Here is an 18,746-nt window from a genome sequence, read left to right as displayed (position 1 = left end):
CTTTGCTACTGCCCAGATCTTTTCAGACAGTGGGAAAATCTCCATTTGGAAAAAGTGTTTTGCTTTCCTGGAGCCTTGGATTCCATTGTGGATTAAAACAAGGATCAGGCCGTTCTTTTTTTTTTTCGGTAGTGCCACGCGGCTTGTGGGATCTTATTTCCCCATCCAGGGATTGAACCCTCAGCCTCAGCAGTGAAAGCACGGAGTGCTAACCACTGGACTGCCAGGGAATTCCCCAGGCCATCCTTTTTTTATAAAAATAAATTTATTTATTTATTTATTTATTTTTGGCTGCATTGGGTTTTCGTTGCTGCCAGTGGGCTTTCTCCAATTGCAGTGAGCGGGGGCTACTCTTCCTTGTGGTGCACTGGCTTCTCATTGCGGTGGCTTCTTTTTGTTGTGGAGCACAGGCTCTAGGCGCACGGGCTTCAGCAGTTGTGGCACATGGGCTCAGTAGTTGTGGCTCACGGGCTCTAGAGCACAGGCTCAGTAGTTGTGGCGCACAGGCTTTGTTGCTCCATGGCATGTGGGATCTTCCTAGACCAGGGCTCAAACCCGTGTCCTCTGCATTGGCAGGCAGATTCTTAACCACTGCGCCACCAGGGAAGTCCCCCCCCAGGCCATTCTTGATTGAGGGTTGACAAGGGACAGGAGATATGTAATTAATTCTTTAAAAGTCTTTAGAAACCTGGAAACTCCCTGATGCCGTTACTTCCTTCGAGCCACGTAGTGGTCTGGTTCTGGAAAGAGGGGCGAGGGGCTTGGGGTGGGGCCTGCCCAGCCTGACTTCTCGCTCCCTCTCCCCAAGGTTACCCATTCAATGACGTGTGCCAGTGGTTCATCGACAGAGCGGACCTCATCTTTGTTGTCTTTGACCCAACCAAGCTGGACGTGGGTCTGGAGCTGGAGATGCTCTTCCGCCAGCTGAAGGGGCGCGAGTCCCAAATAAGGATCATCCTGAACAAAGCCGACAACCTGGCCATGCAGATGCTCATGAGGGTCTATGGGGCCCTCTTCTGGAGCCTGGCCCCGCTCATCAACGTCACGGAGCCCCCAAGGGTGTACGTCAGCTCCTTCTGGCCATATGACTACAAGCCCGACACCCACAGGGACCTGTTTCTCAGGGAAGAGATCTCCCTCCTGGAAGACCTGAATCAGGTGATTGAGAACAGGCTGGAGAACAAGATTGCCTTCATCCGCCAGTATGCCATCCGGGTCCGCATTCACGCCCTCCTGGTCGACCGCTACTTGCAGACGTACAAGGACAAAATGACCTTCTTCAGTGATGGGGAACTGGTCTTTAAGGACATTGTGGAAGACCCTGATAAATTCTACATCTTCAAGACCATCCTGGCAAAGACCAACGTCAGCAAATTTGACCTTCCCAACCGCGAGGCCTATAAGGACTTCTTTGGCATCAACCCTATCTCCAGTTTCAAGCTCCTGTCCCAGCAGTGTTCCTACATGGGAGGTTGCTTTCTGGATAAGATTGAGCGGGCCATCACCCAGGAGCTCCCCAGCCTCCTGGGAAGCCTTGGGCTGGGGAAGAATCCAGGTGCTCTCAACTGTGACAAAACAGGGTGTGGCGAAACCCCAAAGAATCGCTATAGGAAACCCTAGGTTGCTGTGTCGCCATTCTTGGGCTCCTGTTGGTGAATGAGCTTGTGTCCTAACTGTCTGAGAAGTCCTGGTTTATTAACCCTTTGAGCCACACTGGCAGGAACCGTTATGCATTGGAGATTTGGGAGTTAATTGAGGCCAGTTGGTGGGGTAAGGGGTGGGTCGAGGGGGGGGAGTGGAAACTGTGAATTGTGGCATGCTTGTCTTGTTGCTTCAATTAGGAACCTGACTGAGGCACGTCAGGCCACACCTACTTTTCCTGGACCCCTCTTGGAGGGACAGAGAGCAGCTAAATTCTAGTGTAAACTGGATTAACGAGCATCACATGAGCTAAAAGCAGCTGAAATTCCTTTTTCCCCGATAAGCTGGGAAACTAGAGGAGATTTGAGTTCCGTAGGGCTGTCTGCTCCGTCCACGTGGCTGCCTTCCACACACAGTCTTCTGTTTGTCCCCAGCCCTCGGCTGCCTCCTGAGCTTGGGTTGGCTTCAACAGGAGACAGTCTCTCAGGGTCTGAATCAACCTGGGTGTTGAGCCTACCCCCAGGCCTCTCCCCTGTTTCCCCAAGGGGTGGGGAACGATTCAGGATACCAGAATGCTGAGAGAGAACAAGAATTCCCGGTGAGAAGGATCTGCCTCCCCTAGGCCATTTCTCTGGCATTGTTTTCTAAGCCAGCCAGGAAGCTCAGTCCCTTCCTTGGCCCCAAGAGGAGGGTGACTGTTCCATGCATTCAGGTAATTTACTTGTTAGAAGTGACTTCAGTGAAAGTCTCGGCAGGGCTCAGAGGGTTAATTGGTTTGCAGTGTGTCTTTGTCTATTGCATGTCTTGGAAAACTCAGACCCCAAAGGCTTTGGGTTTCAGAGGGGACAGTGGAGAGCTTCTTGCTGTTGCCACAGCTTCTCCGTGGAGACACTTGGCAGAAGATTCGTTCCTTCCTGGTTTTCATCACATGGCTTTTCCTTTCCCTTCTTCTCCGTTCCCTGATGCGCTGACACTCGAAACTCGGAGCAATTTCCCAGGAGTCAGAACCAGCACCAGCCACTTGGTGCTGGTGGCAACCTAGGCCTGACCTTCAGTTTCCCACCTGAACTTGATGCTGATACCCACCGAGCGCACATGGTAGGGGAGCCTGGCCTTCAAATACCAATGAGTGTGAATGTGTGTGTATTACGTTGTCCAAGAGAGATTAGGGAGATAACAGGTGCCTGAGGGCACAGAGGAGGAGCTAGCTATGAGAGTCATGCCTGCCTGGCGGAGGGCAATGGGGATGGGGGACAGAAGGAAGAGCCTGGAGGGGACAAGCCTCTTGATGGGAAGTGGGTGGGTGAAGAGTCTAAGTCCAGGAGACCCGGGCCGGCCCGGGCCGGGCCTCCTCCTGCCGAGTGACAACTGACCCGGCCCCTCCTGGGAGTGACCTGTCTCGGGGGACTTCACCAGGAGGACCCACCAGCACCAGGGGGTCGCCTGGACCAGAAGGACAGTGAAGACGAAGCAGAGGGAGAGGCGCCCTGAGGATTAGGCAGTGGAGGCAAATTGGCAAATTGGTGATCAGATTAGGCCCACATGGAGAACTGCAATCCCGGAATTCCTGTTTCTCAGAATGATTAGCACTCCAGCGAGTGCTGCATCAGAGGCTGCCTCTTTTGGCTTTTTGGAGGACCCGGGACCTCCCACAAGAAGACCAGAGGCCCCACCGCCACCAGGACGTTGTTTCTAAGGACAGAGCCAACCGGAGAAGCAAAGCCTGCCAGGGGCATCCAAGGAGGCTGGTGACCAGCACCTGGGGAGCTGCTTCCTTCTCATTAAAAAGCAGCCCTGGCTTCATCGCCCATCCTTCGCACTCTCAAGGGGCTGCCCTCCCACTTTGCTCCTTAATGCCCCTTCCTGCCCTCGGCTACTCTTGGCATATCTGTTTTTCCCAGTGAAGAAGGGGAAGAAAAAGTGGAGAACTGGGCATTGTCATAGCTGCGGAGGTCGCCACTGCTTTGGGGGAAGCAGCTGGAATGAGACGAACACATTCATACAATATTTATATTTTCTGGGGGGGGCAACATCATCAGCGATCTTTCCCCCCTTTTCTTTTCTCCATCCAGCTAACTTTTCTTACTCCTTCTGTTCCTCTGTTCACCCCTTGACTTCCCTTCTTTCTAACTTCCCGCAGGCTTGTCAACCAGCTGGGGCTTTAAGTGCTGTTTTGTGCCCCGCTCTGTGGAGGTGGATTTCGAGCAGAATTCTGACTCTTTGGGTGGGGGTGGGGGTAGTGGGGAACTGGGGGGGATTCGGAATCCGGAGATTCCTCCAGGAGGAGTATCTATGAACGTTTGTGCCTGAACAGTTGCTGTTTCTCTCCGAAGCAGAACCTTTCCAGTGCTCTTTCCATTCTGAGTTCATCAGGGAGAAAGTCTCAATAAAGTTCCAATCTCTCTTTAATGCCTCATGCTTTCTCGTTGCCTCCAACCAGTGTAATCTCTTTTTCTTCCTTTTATCTAGTGGAGTGTACTGATTTTTATTGACTTTTAAGTTTTTTAAAGAGCAGTTTTAGATTCACGGCAAAATTGAGAGGAAGGCAGAGATTTCCTACATAACCCCTCCCCACACAGCCTCCCCCAGTATCAGCGCCCCACCAGACGGTACATTTGTTACAACTGACGAACCTACATTGACACGTCATAGGGACCCTGAGTCCAGAGTTGACATTAGGGTCCCTCTTGGTGTTGTACCTTCTATGGGTTTGGACAAATGTACAATATGTGTCCATCTCTGTAGCATCATACGGAGTAGTTTCACTGCCCTAGAAATCCTCTGTGCTCCACCTATTTGTTCCTCCCGTCGCCTCTCACCCCGTGTACTAATTTCTTTTTTTTTTAAATTTAATTTTATTTTTGGCTACGTTGGGTCTTCGTTGCTGCGCGTGCGCTTTCTCTAGTTGTGGCGAGCGGGGGCTACTCTTCGTTGCGGTGCGCGGGCTTCTTATTGCGGTGGCTTCTCTTGTAGCAGAGCACGGGCTCTAGCACACAGGCTTCAGTAGTTGCGGCACATGGGCCCTAGAGCATGCCAGTTTCAGTAGTTGCGGTGCGCGGGCTTAGTTGCTCCACAGCATGTGGGATCTTCCCAGACCAGGGCTCGAACCCGTGTCCCCTGCGTTGGCAGGCGGATTCTTAACCACTGTGCCACCAGGGAAGTCCCCTGTGTACTAATTTCTAAGTTTCTTGGGGATAGACTGAAAATGTATAAGTTGCCCACCCTTGATTGGGACACCCTCCCAGCATCTTCTGGAACTCCCTTCTGCTTCTAGCCTCCTGGTGTCAAAGGTGACTTGTTCCTTCAGCCGGCTCTGAAACTAAGGCTGTTGTACAATTGGAAACTTGAAGTAATACTCTCTCCTCATCACCTTGAATTTGTCATTTTCCCTGGCCTCTGTGGCAGTAGCCCATTAATAGGAGTTATTGAAGCTTCTGTCCCACAGAGCTGGCCCAGGCGGTCACAGCATTTGGTCCATGCCCTCAACCACGCGGCTGCCCACCTACCACCTGAGGCTCAGGTGGAGATGCTACAGGTCAGGCCTGAACGTAAGGATGGTGCCTCCCCTTGGCTTCTGCAGAGAGTGGTGCCCCCACGGCGTGTCACACTCCTGCTGGTACCCGCCTTCAAGGAAACCCAAGCCAGTCCTTGCCTCCCCGAGCCTGTGCCCTTCCCGCCACACCTTACTGTCCTGGCGTGAGCATGTTCCCAAAAGGAAAAGAACCGGGCCCTGGGGTGTTGGTGGGAGGTTGGGGATAAGCAAAAGGGGAGTGTGAGAGCTAACCCACGCCAGCACTGATGGGCTCACACCGGAGAGGATGCTGGACTCAGCGAATTCAGCGCGAGGCCATCTGCTCTGGCTTCTCCTGAGGTGGGGGCTGATCTTAAGGCAATGCCCTCTTCCCCTTGGCCTCCTCCCGATTAGGGGGCCCACATTCCACAGACTGATCAGCTGAGCAAGCTGCTCTAACTAAGGCTGCTGCTGCCACCCACCCCACAAAGTCACTGGCCCTGCCCGTAACTGCAACCAGCGTTTTCCCACGAATGGAAGAACATGGAGCTTTTCCCAGGAAAAGGCAAGGTAGGTGAGGTCTGTTCTGAAGATAAATAAAACACATCAGACCCTGCTGGCATGTTCAAAATTGTGCTGTTTCACAAGCCTCATCCTACTACATTTACGTTAAGTCTGCCGTTAGGATGATAGGGAAACAGAAGGGCAAAATGCAGAAAGCAAAATCAAAGACCATTCTAAACATAGCCTGATGATATGAGGGATGTTGTGGATGGAGAGTCTACAGCTATGTGTATGCGTCCTGAAGATCTGGGGGTTACAGGGGGATCTATAAGGAGTATGCAAACGCATGCGTGTAAAGTCTGTGTGTGGGTGTGTGTCAGGCAGCAGATGCAGATGTCTAGAGGGTGTGCATTGTGTGTTGTGTGGAGAAGGTCCATGGGCAATGGGGACGTCTGAGGTGGGGAGGTGGGCGTGGCTGTGAAGTAACTGTATGAACAGTATGTGGATTTCAGATCATGGGAGCATGTGTGCAGGCAGATGTGTGTAGGGGGTGCCCAACCCAGGGTGGAGACCCAGGAAGATTCCACCCGAGGAGGACATCCCAATGGTCCCTGGGCTTTTCATGTGTCCCCCAAAGTCTGAGCCTTCAGACAACATTACAAGCCAATTCCACTTTCTGTGACATTCGGCTCAATCTTTTCCCAATCCAGGGAAACTTGAATTTTTCCTTAGAAGACCATAAAGGCAATAAAAAAGAAGCATAAGAAAGAAAAAAAAAATGAGAGCAGAGCAATGCAGCAAAGGTGGATTCAACAGGTTCTGAGGTATCCCCTGCGCCAACCTCTTATCCAAAGCATACAAAAATGACATGCATAAATGAGCATATTCTGTGTGTGCTTGCACTTTGGAACTTGTTCTCTGTTTTCCCATAAAGTCAGTGGGGAAGGGAAACAACTTCTAGAGCACTCCTTTGCGCCAGGAACTGGTCTATAGACCTATAGACATTACCACTCTTATACCTTAAGCTAATGCAGTAATTCTAACAGCTGTGTGCCAGGCTACACTGAGTGCTTTATGTACTTTATTTCTTTTCTTTTTTTTTTTTGGCCAGCTGCTCGGCTTGCGGGATCTTAGTTCCCCAACCCAGGCCATGGCAGTGACAGCGCCGAGTCCTAACCACTGGACTGCCAGGGAACTCCCTGCCTTATTTCACTTAATCCTCAAAATAACCCCACAGGGAAGGAGCCGTCCAGCACAGACACGAGCACAGGCTCTGGAGTCAGAGTGCTTGGGATTCGTCTTGGGCTCCACCACTTACTAGCTGGGCAGCCCTAGGCAAATGACTTAACTTCTCTGTGCTTCAGTTTCCTCACCCACAAAATGGAGATATTAATAGTCCCTCTCTCATGGGGTTGTTGAGGGGATTAAATGACTTAATAATGCAACATGCTTGAAATAGTACAGAGCCCACAGAAAGCATTCAGTAAATGTTATTACTATTATTATTATTATTATTATTTTTTTTTTAGGAACTCCTTTATTTATTTAGTTAGTTATTTATTTTTGGCTGTGTTGGGTCTTCGTTTCTGTGCGTGGGCTTCCTCCAGTTGCGGCGAGCGGGGGCCACTCTTCATCGCGGTGCGCGGGCCTCTCACTATCGCGGCCTCTCTTGTTGCGGAGCACAGGCTCCAGACGCGCAGGCTCAGTAGTTGTGGCTCACGGGCCCAGCTGCTCCGCGGCACGCGGGATCCTCCCAGACCAGGGCCCGAACCCGTGTCCCCTGCATTGGCAGGCAGACTCTCAACCACTGCGCCACCAGGGAAGCCCTATTACTATTATTGATCATACTTTACTAATGAGGAAACTGATGGTCAGAGCGGTTGGGATGATGGCCTGTGTATTTGGGAGGGCCAGAATTCTATCTGAAGTCTGACTTACCCTACAGGTCATGTTAGGTTACTTGCCCAGGGTCACATTTGTTGACACTGTTCTTTCTGATCCCTTTCCCTCCTCTTTACAAACTGGCAAAAATTAAGCATTGTCTGATTTTTTTTTTTTTTGATGTTCGGTCAGCACCTTGAAACTTGTTAATAACAAAAAATTATCATTTAAAAGTAATTTTCATTAAAAAGATTATTGAGGATTATTTCCTAAGCAACAACAAAAAAATATTAAAAGAAAAAAACCAAACCCTTAATTCCATTTCAATTTGATCTCTACCATGATCATCTTGTAAAGTAGATGGGGCAGGTATATTTTTTATCCTTAAATCCAAATCCAGCATGGGGAAACTGCATATCCAGAGAAGTTAAGTCCAAGTTCACCCTGTTAAAACATGACAAACCAAACTAAAAGGCCAATTTTCTGTCCATCCCATTATTCTTTCTACTATATTCTATCACATTGACTTGTGCTAATCTGGAGCGTAGGCCAAGTTATGATAGTACATTTTTCTGACACGCTAAAAAGAGTGATTTTGTCTTTGTGAAGAGTGCAAAAAATATGTTTGTTCTACTTCCATTTTCTCCAGACTTCTGGATTTTTTTCCACCGCAACTTCAAAAGCCCAGGAATTCTTACATATTTATTCAGGCATAGTCTCTGCCCTGGGGAGCTAACAATCCAGTTAGGGATACAGTCATGAAACCCGAGTGACCAGGGAAGTCCTCTGGGATGAAGCGACCACATTTTCTAAATCATACATGGGGATACATGGTCTGGCAGAGGATTTTTTTCTCATTTTCAAATGTAATTATTTGAAAAGTCTGACCAATGCATATAGACTGTGTAATTTACTTAAGCATTTAATAGATTTCCTTTGTTGAGAATTCATCTCCTGAGAATACTGAGACAGCCAGGGGGTTATGGAGCTTGGGAAGGGAGTGGAACGCTAGTTACACTTTGAGGGATGGGAATTCTAGCTACACTTTGAGGGATGGGTGGGTTTGGAAGGTCAGAGGCCAGGGGGGTGAATTCTGGGGGAACATCAAGAGCCCAAACCCACAAAAAGGAAGACATCTGTGTGGCCAGTGAGGAATCAAGGTGAGATGAGGTAAATTAGGGAAAACTAGCACTTAAATGGAAGCCCAAGGAACCTGGGTTCGAGGCCACTCCATTTCTGAACAGAGAGGGCCAAAAGAGGCAGGGAAGTCTCTGCAGGCAGCAGCACTGGGGCTGAACCGGAGAGGTGAGAGCTTAGCACCAAGGAGCCTGTTTCAGCTACCCAGATAGTGTCCCAGGGGCAATGCTCCTCTGACAGTGATCCATGGCCTGATGGCTGGGGGGTACCAGGTTTCTGTCCTCTCTCGACGCTGACCCACTCCTAGGAGCTGGAGCCTGGTAAGGAGGCGGCGGGAAGGAGCCCACCCCATCATTCTGGCCCTACTTAGGAGCCCCTGTTGGGCCCTGGGCCCCTACCAGCCCTGGGGCAGAAGCAAATCTGCGTTCCTTCTCTGGACCCCTGTGACGTTTTGGTCACTCCAGCCCAGGTGACCAGGGCCAGCAGACAAGAGGACACGCAGGTCTGTGTGCCCCGGGCCAGACGAGGACACGTGTGCTCCTGGCCCGCGGCCTCGGGTCTCAGATCATCCAGCAAGACGGGCTCCTGAGGAAGTCGGGGGCGGCTTCCTGCGCAGGGACGGGTCTCCCCGACCAGCGACCTCCGCGTTTGGGGGCCTCGGGCGCTGTGGTACGAATCCTCACCGCGGCCAGGTCCAGTCCGAGGTCAACGCCGCGGCCGGAGGGCCTCAGCCTTCGTCGGTGCACGACCCCCACCCTCCCACCTCCGCCTTCCATGGGAAACCGAGGCCCGGAGCAGGGCATTTCTGGACCAGGGTCGTGAGGGTGGGGGAATCCGGTTCCCGGCGCCAGAACTTGGCCTCGCCCCTCAAGCCCGGCTCTTCACTCGCAAATTGTTATCCCTGAGAGGCTCCTCACCGCGACCCTGCGGAGGTACCGCACCCGGCCACGGAGCCCGGCTCCAGCTGAGCCTCGCTCGCGGGACCGTGCCCCGCGCACGCGCTTCCGCTCGTGCCCGCGGCCGGGCCCCGCCTCATCCAGGGCTGCGAGCTCCCGACAACGCTCCCGGGATCACGCATGCGCAGGCGCGCGGCGGCGCTTCCTGGGAACGCAGGCTCGGCTGAGCCGGGGCGGGCCGTGACTCAGCGCCGGGGGCGGGGCGGGGCGGGGCGGGGCGGGGTGGGCAGCGGGGGTCCCCTCCCCGCGGGGCGCAGGAACTTGGCCCTGTCGGCCTTTACTGCCTTTTGAGCGGAGGCCGACCTCGGGCCGGGCTGCGGTGCAGGCTCGCCCACCCAGCCGGCTCTGTGCGCGGTCCGACCGCTGGAAGCCCGGAGGGGCTCGGAAGTTTTCATTTGGGGTCGGGAAAGGCCTTGAACTTGCTCAGAGTTGTGGGGTGAAGCCACAGATTTCTGGAAGCATTTGGGGGACGTGAAGAACGTCAAAGGCAAATTGGTGCTGGCAGTTACTATGTTGTGGTTTTCACCTGCGGTCAAACCTCAGGTAAAACAGGAACTGATAATTTCAGGAGGTTATTCCACTTCCCTCACCCCGCCAGAAATTCAGAGAAGCTGGTAAAGCTAGAATCCACACTGCCCTCTCTTCCTGTCCTTTAGGACAGAAACCCAGCCTTACCTTGCTCACTTTTTTCTATTTCTGGGTGACCGCAGGTGGGAAAGCACTTAGAGCAAATGAAACTTCAGATAAGGGGGCCATGGAGGGTGATATTATTAGAATGTCTTTCTTGTGGCTCCTGGGTTTTCCTGAGTCACTAATTTCAGGAGCTAAAAAGGACTTCAGAGATTCTGTAATATCTCATAAAGTGGTCGTTAACCTTTACTTGATGCATGCCCAGCGACAGGGATCTCTATTCAGGGTCTTCAGACAGGATGCTGGTTTAGGTCCCTCTGCCGCAGATGCCCCCTTCTTTTGCAGCCCTGTGGGCATCAAGTGTTTACTGGCTTCTGTGCTTGAACCCCTGTGCACACTAGAAATTGGGAAGGGACCTCTTTGGCTAAACCAGGGTTGGCCAGCTGCTTACTGAAAGTAAAGGGAATTTCTTTTAATTCCCTGAGTTTTCTCGGCTGTTGCTTTGGAGCGGAGATCATCTGGGTATCTGGTACCCTGGTGGCCTGAGAAGAAAAGGAAAGTCCTTGGAAAGGGGTTAGGTGATTCCTGGGGAAGAATGCGTTGGTGTGGGGCTTAGCTGCCTCACCTGCCCTCTGCCCAAGGCAGCTCTACTTCCTTATATGCATCCCTTTCCTGGGTTTAACTTCACAGAATGCCCAGTGGTGGCGGGGAACTGTAGGACAAAAGAGCTATTCTTTTTACCAATGAGGAAGCTGAGGCCTAGGGAAGGAGAAACTGGCTTAGGGTCACAGAGCCAGTGAGGAGGAGAGATGGGACTCAAATCCAGGTCTCCTGATCCCCAAGCCTTTTCCCACACTCCTTCACCCTGTATGTCAGGGGCCAGTAGAAAACAGACGGCATATTTCAATTGCGTAATTTGAGGCAGAGTGTAGGGTAACAACTATGGAGAGTGAAATATTCTGGGGCTAGTCACAGTGGGATCTTACCACCTGTATGCCTGGAGGCAGGGAGGCTGTGTGGAAGGTCATTTTCCTAGAGCTGGGACTTTGGGTCAAGGGGCTCAGGAAGGGAGTTGGGGGAATAAAAGCCTTGTCTTCAATTTCTCCCTCCCTCTAATCTGGCTCCCCATGGACCAAACCCAATGGGAAATCAGGGACAAGGGAGTCTTGATTAGTCCATACAGAGCAATTCTAGGGCACTGCACAGGGTGGAAAAAGATGTAGAATGTACGGGGGTGGGGTGGGGGGAAACAAATGAAAGATAACCAGCATAACATGCAATCTTGCTTCTACCAGTATAACAATAGTTTATATTTCTTGAGCACTTACTCTATGCCAGGTATGTTCATTATCTCATTGCATCTTGCCATAAACCCATTTTCTCCATTTGACAGATAAAGAAACTGACTAGAGAAAACTCGAGGGATGGAGATGTGGACAACTAAGCTGACATCTGCCTCTCCAGGATCTTATCTTGTGTATAGTAGTTCCTCTGTGGATGTTGGTGGGATGAATAAATGAAAGAGGAGCACATAGAGGCTGGATTTGATGGAGAATCGCCCTGAAGATCCTTAGCTGTGCCTCTTCTCTCTGGGGCTGGGGCGCAGCTGGAGGGACTGGAGGCTGTCTGCAGAGGTGAGTCCCGAGCCTGTTGGTGTCTCTCCTGCCGCTTTGTGATAAGCCAGGTTATTCAGGTTAAAAGAGTAGGTATATAGATCTGAAAAAAAAAAAACAAAAAACCCAAACCTTGGACATTTTGCCTTTCCTAGTAGAGGATATCTTTGGAGTTAAAAACATTTCTCTTTCTGCAACCAGCCTTACCCACCTCCTGATTTCTGGTCCCCCACCATCTGGGCAGGGGCCTAGGTGCTGCTTCCCTTCCCTGCTCAACTCCTGCGCTCCACCCACAAGCTCCGTTCTGCTCACTGCATCGCTGTGCTGTTCCTGGAACACAGGGTTCTTTGGGGATGAACCAAAGACCAGTGTGGCCGGGAGCATTTTACCAGCACCCCTAAAGTGGCCTGCTGTGGAGCAGAAACCTCAGCTCAGAGGCACTGGGCTCTTTCCTCCCTGCTTCCTCTTCCTTCAGCACCCGCTTCCTTCAGAATCCTCTATTATTGGCCTCTTCCTTCCTCAAGGGTCCCCCAGAGTCTTTCATTTGCTGTTCATCGTCCCAACACCTCAAGCATGGAGACGGAACCTGACCTATATTGAGCACCTGCTGTGTGCCTGACGCTGCCAGGTGCTTCCTAGCCATGATCTCATTTCGTTTCATCGTGATCTACTCGGTAGGAAGTATTAGGGAGGGACCTTGCACAAAAGCAAGACTTTGGTTGGGTAACATGTCCAAGAACACACAGCTCTTAAGGGTAGAGCTGGCATTTGAACTGTGGTCTAATTCCCAGGCTCATCCTGGCCCACTCCTCACCCAGGATAAACCCTGCTGCTGCAATATTTGCGTTCCTCTTGCACTTTGGCTGTCCAGAGCCTTCTCCGGGTGCCATAGCCTGCGACCCTGGGGCTTGGGCATGTTGAATGCACTGTTTCAGCCCACCCTTTGGGTTTCCGCGTGGATCTGCCTCACATTTGATTCCATCCATAGTCCGTGGATCTTCCTCCAGTCCTTTGCTGACGATGCCTCCTCAGTCTGGAGGGCCGTTCCACCTATTTATGAATGGCACATCCAACCTGTTCTCTAAAGCCCAGCTCATATGCCACTTCCTTCAAACTCATTCACCTCCGGATTCCCAAACTCACCTTGGTGAGCCTCCCCTAGAGGATTTATCGCATTGTCTCCTGTATGTGCCCTAATTTGGATATGCAACTTATTTTCTTTGCTGGGGGCAGGGATTATCCTTATACGCAGTAAGCCACCAGTGAATGAATGCATCTGGGGAGCTTTTTGTGGTGAAAAGAGTTAAGTGAAGGTTTATCCCACAACTTTACATGCTAACTTTGCTTGAAACAAGATTCAGCTATAAAATAAATGTCCTGGTTGCGTCTGGGGGATAGGTGGTGGAGGATGCCTTGTGTTTTCCTCGGGAAGCCTTGAATTTGGGGAAATGAAGACATACCAATGAGGGCAGGCAGTGGAGAACAAGCTGCTTAGGTGGAAAGCCCTACACATCTGTCTCTCCAGATGGGGCCCAAAGAGTGGTGAGCTGAGTCCCTTGACCTTTATCACGGGTTGCAGCTTTTCTGAGGCCATTCCCTGTACTCCCTGAGTCCCTTTATGTTTGCTCCGATAGGTAGAGGCCATCACTCCCGCTTTCACCACCAGGGGTGGGGGAGACCTTGGCCACAGTGACAGCCCTCCCTCCCTGGGACCAGAGTTGGCTCAGAGCACCATTTCCCGTATCACCCAAGGCAGACAGGTGCTGGGGCCCTTGAGCAGAGAATGGGTGTGGGCTGGGATGACTAACCTGCTCTGTCACCGCCTACAGCTTGGTTCAGAGCCCCTCGGCATCAAAACAGTTCCCTAGGAGGAGCACAGAAGGCTCTCCGTACAGATGACAGCTTGGGTTCCTGCTTCTGCCAATGTCTGTCGCTGCCCCAGTGCTTCAAAGTCCAGGTCAGTGAGGAGCATCCAATGGGATAGGCATGGAAAACAGGTAGAAGAGGCAACGTAGGAAGGAGAGGCCTGATCTGGGCATCAACAACCTAGATTTTAATTGGGCTCTGCCAGGAGCTCACTGTGTGTTTATAAAGGAAAGGGGTTCATTCTTTATAAGTCAACATTTTTTTGACCACCTGCTCCTATCATGCTAACTAAGGGCAAGGAGGGCTGTGAGAAGTCAAAACCCATCCCTACCCGGATGGTCTCTCAGTCTCTGTAAATCAGTACAAATCACGGTAATAAATGCTATACAGAGGTGTTTTTGGAGCACAGAAGAGAAATTCACTCATCCTTCCTAGGGGACGTGAGGGGAGATTTAACTGAAAAGGTGACACTTGAGCTGGACCTTGAAATTGGAATTCTCCTGGCAGATGGGAGTAAGTCTACTGCATCTTTGGAGAATGTCGTGCAGTATTTTGTCAGTGGAATGAGGTCAGTGGAAGGTGGAGAGGAGTAGGGTAAAGACAGGAGATTATACGTGAAGGTCTATCTGTGTTTAGCAGAGAAGGGCCTTCTTAGGCCGTACGGACTTTGGACTTTATCCTGAAGGTAGAGGGACAACTTGAATCGACTGTGGTGCAGAAAGACCACTCTGGCAGCAACCTGGAGGATGGATTGGAAGCATCAAAGATGAAGAGAGACACTGGGTGGAAATGGGTTAGACTGTCACAGGAGGGAATGTTTGAGGACCTCAACTGTGGGATTAGAGAAGAGGGTTGGACTAGATAATCCCTAAACTCACCACCTGGGCCTTTGGTCCTTTTTGCACCTGCCCCTCCCACCCTGTTCCTACTTGGTTACCTTGATGGACCATCTCCCAGGGAGATGGAGCATGAGCTGCCCCATTCCCCCATGGGGACCTGTTTGGATTTTGACCCTATCCAGTGTGCCTGTTTGTCAGTTTTGTCCACCCAGTAGAAAGCTGTACTCTGTCTTGGGGTCCTTTCCACTCCCACCTCCATCCGGCCCTGACTGTGCTCTCTCCTCCGGCCTTGGACCGTGGGTCTCCAGACTGGCAGTGACAACTCTGCTGTCCTCCCCATTACTCTTTCCAAGAGGAAGGATGAGACACCATGTCTCACTGGAAAATGTTGACAAGCAGGAACTAGAAAAACAGATTAAAGGAACCTTGGGACTTGGTCAGAGAGCAGAAGGTGAAATACAGGAAATGCAGGGCAGTCCCACAGAATGACCCAGCAAGTCTGAACCCCTTGATTTAAATTCAGCTCAGTTCTGTAAAAGGTAACCCTAAAACCAGAGGTACATGTCTTCTCCTAATCGCTTCACTGTTATCCCCGGTGAGGGTTACACATGCTACCCTTTCTTGTTCGCCTTGTCTGTGAAACTGTCATCTCATGATTCTTGGACCTATAGACTTCAGCAACCAGTCAACAAAGAGGTTTTTGGTACTTACTGTGTGCCCAGCCTCATGCTGGCTGGGATAGGATACAGATGCCCCCTGACTGTGTTCCCAAGGAATCTGGTGTTTTAGTCTAGTTGGGAAAGCAAAACAGACATAGAGAACAGAAAAGGTGAGTGGTTAACAGGGCGGTTAAGATTGGGTGGGACGTGCCGCAGATACCATAGAACCTGAGAAAGTAAGAAGTGGATGGTCTGGGTCTCTTGGGTTCCCTCAAGTTGGGGGCAAGATCCAACCTAGATCTAGCTGAAGGCCTAAGCTGGCTCGCAACCAGCCTCAGGGTAAGATTGGGGGCCGAGCAGACTTCAAGGTGCTCTTACACGGGCTTCGTCCCTGTTTCCCAAATGTTTACAATATTTCTGTGATCTGCACCTGTCTGCTTCTCCAGATTCTCCATTGACCCTTCAAGGCCCAGCCCAAATGCTGTTTTTTTTTTTCTTTTTCAGGAAGACACTTTCCTTTTTTTAAAAAAAATATTTATTTATTTGGTTGCACTGGGTCTTAGTTGCGGCAGGCGGGCTCCTTAGTTGCAGCACCTGGGCTCCTTAGTGGCGACATGCGAACTCTTAGTTGTGGCATGCGTGTAGGATCTAGTTCTCTGCCCAGGGATCGAACCCGGGCCCCCTGCATTGGGAGCGTGGAGTCTTATCCACTGTGCCACCAGGGAAGTCCCAAGACACTTTCCTTCTTAACAGTCGGAATTGTCGCTGATCCTCCACAGCCCTTTGCTGATAATTCTGTTGTGACATTTACTCCGTCTTGTTATATGTTCGTGAATGTCACGTATCTGGTCACATATTTGTGTTTTCTTCACTTCCACTAGATTGTGAGCTTCTCATTAGCAGGGAACATGTCTGGTTCATTTCTCTAACTCCCAGGGACTAGCCCAGAGTGGTGCCCTGCTCAAAAACATCTGTTCAATGAATGGACAGCAGTTTGACAGGTAACGTTCTCCCTGGTGTATCAGTTATATAAAATCAGTTGTGTAAAAGTAATCCTAAAACCAGAATGGGGAGGTGCCTGCTTTCCGGGGACAACTTCTGGCAGAGGAACAGTGAGATGAAAGGTCATTATAGGGAATTCCCAGTGGTTAGGACTCCATGCTTCCACTGCAGGGGCCCTGGGTTTGATCCCTGGTCAGGGAACTAAGATCCTGCAGAATGCGTGGCCATGGCCAAAAAAAAAAAAAAAGAACGAAAGAAAGAAAGGTCATTATAAGTTGGACTTGTGTGGATACACAAGAGAAGGGTGTCCAATTGTCTATCGGTCTTGACCCTCAGGACCAAAGGGACAAAAGCAGGGTATGAGTGTCAAGAATCCCCTCCCTTAGGTTATGGAAAGAGTCTTGGAATCAGAAGTGTTAGGGATTAGTTCTGAGCCAATCTCTGGTGACAATATACTTGCTTTATTAACCTTTATGGGATTGTTCTTTGACCCAAATGAGGTAAGAAATATGTGAGTTCTTTGAAAAATATAAAGTGTTACTGGACTCTCAGGCATCCTTGTATTCTCCTCTTACTCCTGATCCTTACTTCTCTTTCATTCTTTCGGTAACAAAATTCTCAAATCAGCAGCCACTAAGGCCAGCTGGGAAGAGCTTAGGCAGTCTCCCTTTGAGTTCCCATTTAGGCCCAAAGACTAGATCCAAGGTGGTAGAGAAGGAAGAACGTGGTTTTGTGTCTTCTAAACCAGGTGACCTTGGGTAAATCACTTCAACCCTCTGAGCCTCAGTTTCCTCATCTGTAAAGTGGAGATAATAATCTTTACCCCACCCACTTTGTAGGGCTCCTGGGAGGGTCAAATGAGACAATGAACATGACAGTGCCTTGTAAGCTGTAAAGGTCTGTTCAAATACTATGGATTTACTTTTTAATATGTGCTTGAGGGCCCTAGATAAAATTTGCCAAGACGGTTGTTAAGTTTAGACAGTGACATCATACTGGCCTGTGATTGGAGTCCAGGGTGGGGCAGAGAAGGCGGGCCCAGAGTCACAGGGGTGGGTAGAATGCAGCAGGGACCCCACCCACTGCCTGCCTGAAGAAGACCTGAGTCTGCTGTCACTCGTTTTAATGACCTGAAGAAATTCAGTCTCCTGGTTTCCAAACTGTCAAAGACTCTGCTGTGACCACTGTGTTCAGGGGAGACTTGGATTCAAGTTCAAGGGTTGGGGCCACTCTGATTTGGTTCTCTGTCTCCAGGGTCTTTCTTAGCTTGGTGCCTGTGATAGGGATAGAATAGGATAGTTTACAGGTAGTTGTAGAAGTCCCAGTAGGGGACTATAGATAGAGAGGGAAACCTAGGAAACTTTGGAAGACCACTGTAAGTTAATGATCACTCAAGAAAGCTATTGGAACATCGTGGAACGTGGCAGTCTTGCTTAACTATAAAGCCATAAATAAAAGCACGAGATATGCCCTAGGCCATTAAGTGGAAGAAAAATGTCACCGCCCTTCTACTGATTTGAATAAGTGCTATGATAATCCTAGTTTGACCTCATAGGGTCAGACACCCTCCTGCCTGATACAGAGGAGGAACTAGTGATGCAAGCCTCATGTCTACCCGAAGAAGGCGGTCTTTTCCCCACCCTCTTTCCCTTGACTATAAAATTGTAGCCCACTTAATCCTCAGGGCAGAGCTCCCTCACCTCCCCACTTGCATCTCTTACAAGCATCCTATATTAATAGATCTACTTCTTGCCTATCACTTTGCCTCTCGCTGAATTCCTTCTGCGCTGAGACACAAAGAACCTGAGCCTCAGTAAGTCCAGATACCAGGTGAGTGATTCTAATTAAAAGACCGTGGGTTCAAGTCCCAATCAGGGTTTTGGCTGGGTTCGAGTCCTGGCACGTGGGTTCAAGTCCCAATCTGAGGTACACTGTTTTACCCAGACATGGTGGGCATCCAAAATAAACCTGTTGTTGAACAAAATACAGGTAGTGCATTTTGTGAGATCTGTCATCCTCTTTATTCTCACTTCCTTTGTGTTTGCAAATTCAAGGTGTAGGTAAACATTAAAACACACACACAAACAGACTATGATTCAGAGAAATGGTAGCCTGACTCATGCCTGAAAATGTGACTGGCCAGTGTTTCTGAAAGGTCAAGGTGCAGAAACGGGTATCCCCATCTTGGCGCTTTGTTAATCCCAGGAGGCTGTGAGACCAGAGTCTCCTGGGAGGGGCTCTCTGGGTACCTGTGGCTGGCTAGGTTTTGGATCCCTTCATTGGCCCTGCTGGTCACTGGAGCTGAAAGAAATTGACTTAATCCAAAAATATTTGTGAGTGTTTATTGTATGCTTGGCCCTGTACTGGGTGCTTCGGGGAATATGAAAAAGGTCCGGTTGTGGCTTCTGTGTTGGAAGCACTCAGCCTACAGTTGAGAAGATGAGATAGCCCGAGAGGAGCAGAGGCTCCCCAGTGGCAGGCAGTGTGTGCCTGGGGCCGGGATGTGG

At 50.4% G+C, this 18,746-nt stretch overlaps 1 protein-coding gene across 2 annotated transcripts in view; it reads left to right on the top strand.

Moving 5' to 3' along the window:
* The window catches only part of SRL (sarcalumenin), a 29,906-nt gene extending 28,156 nt beyond the window's left edge, over window positions 1-1,750 (top strand). For both annotated transcript variants that reach the window (XM_061209142.1, XM_061209141.1), the window contains exon 6: window positions 809-1,750. In XM_061209142.1, the coding sequence (XP_061065125.1) occupies window positions 809-1,620 (812 nt within the window). In that variant the 3' untranslated portion in view covers window positions 1,621-1,750. The remainder of the gene's footprint in view (window positions 1-808) is intronic.
* The last annotated feature ends 16,996 nt before the right edge of the window (window positions 1,751-18,746 follow it).

This window comes from Eubalaena glacialis, chromosome 13 (assembly GCF_028564815.1).
Source record: "Eubalaena glacialis isolate mEubGla1 chromosome 13, mEubGla1.1.hap2.+ XY, whole genome shotgun sequence".
Taxonomy (NCBI): Eukaryota; Metazoa; Chordata; class Mammalia; order Artiodactyla; family Balaenidae; genus Eubalaena; species Eubalaena glacialis.
This window is presented reverse-complemented; position numbering and strand designations above follow the sequence as displayed.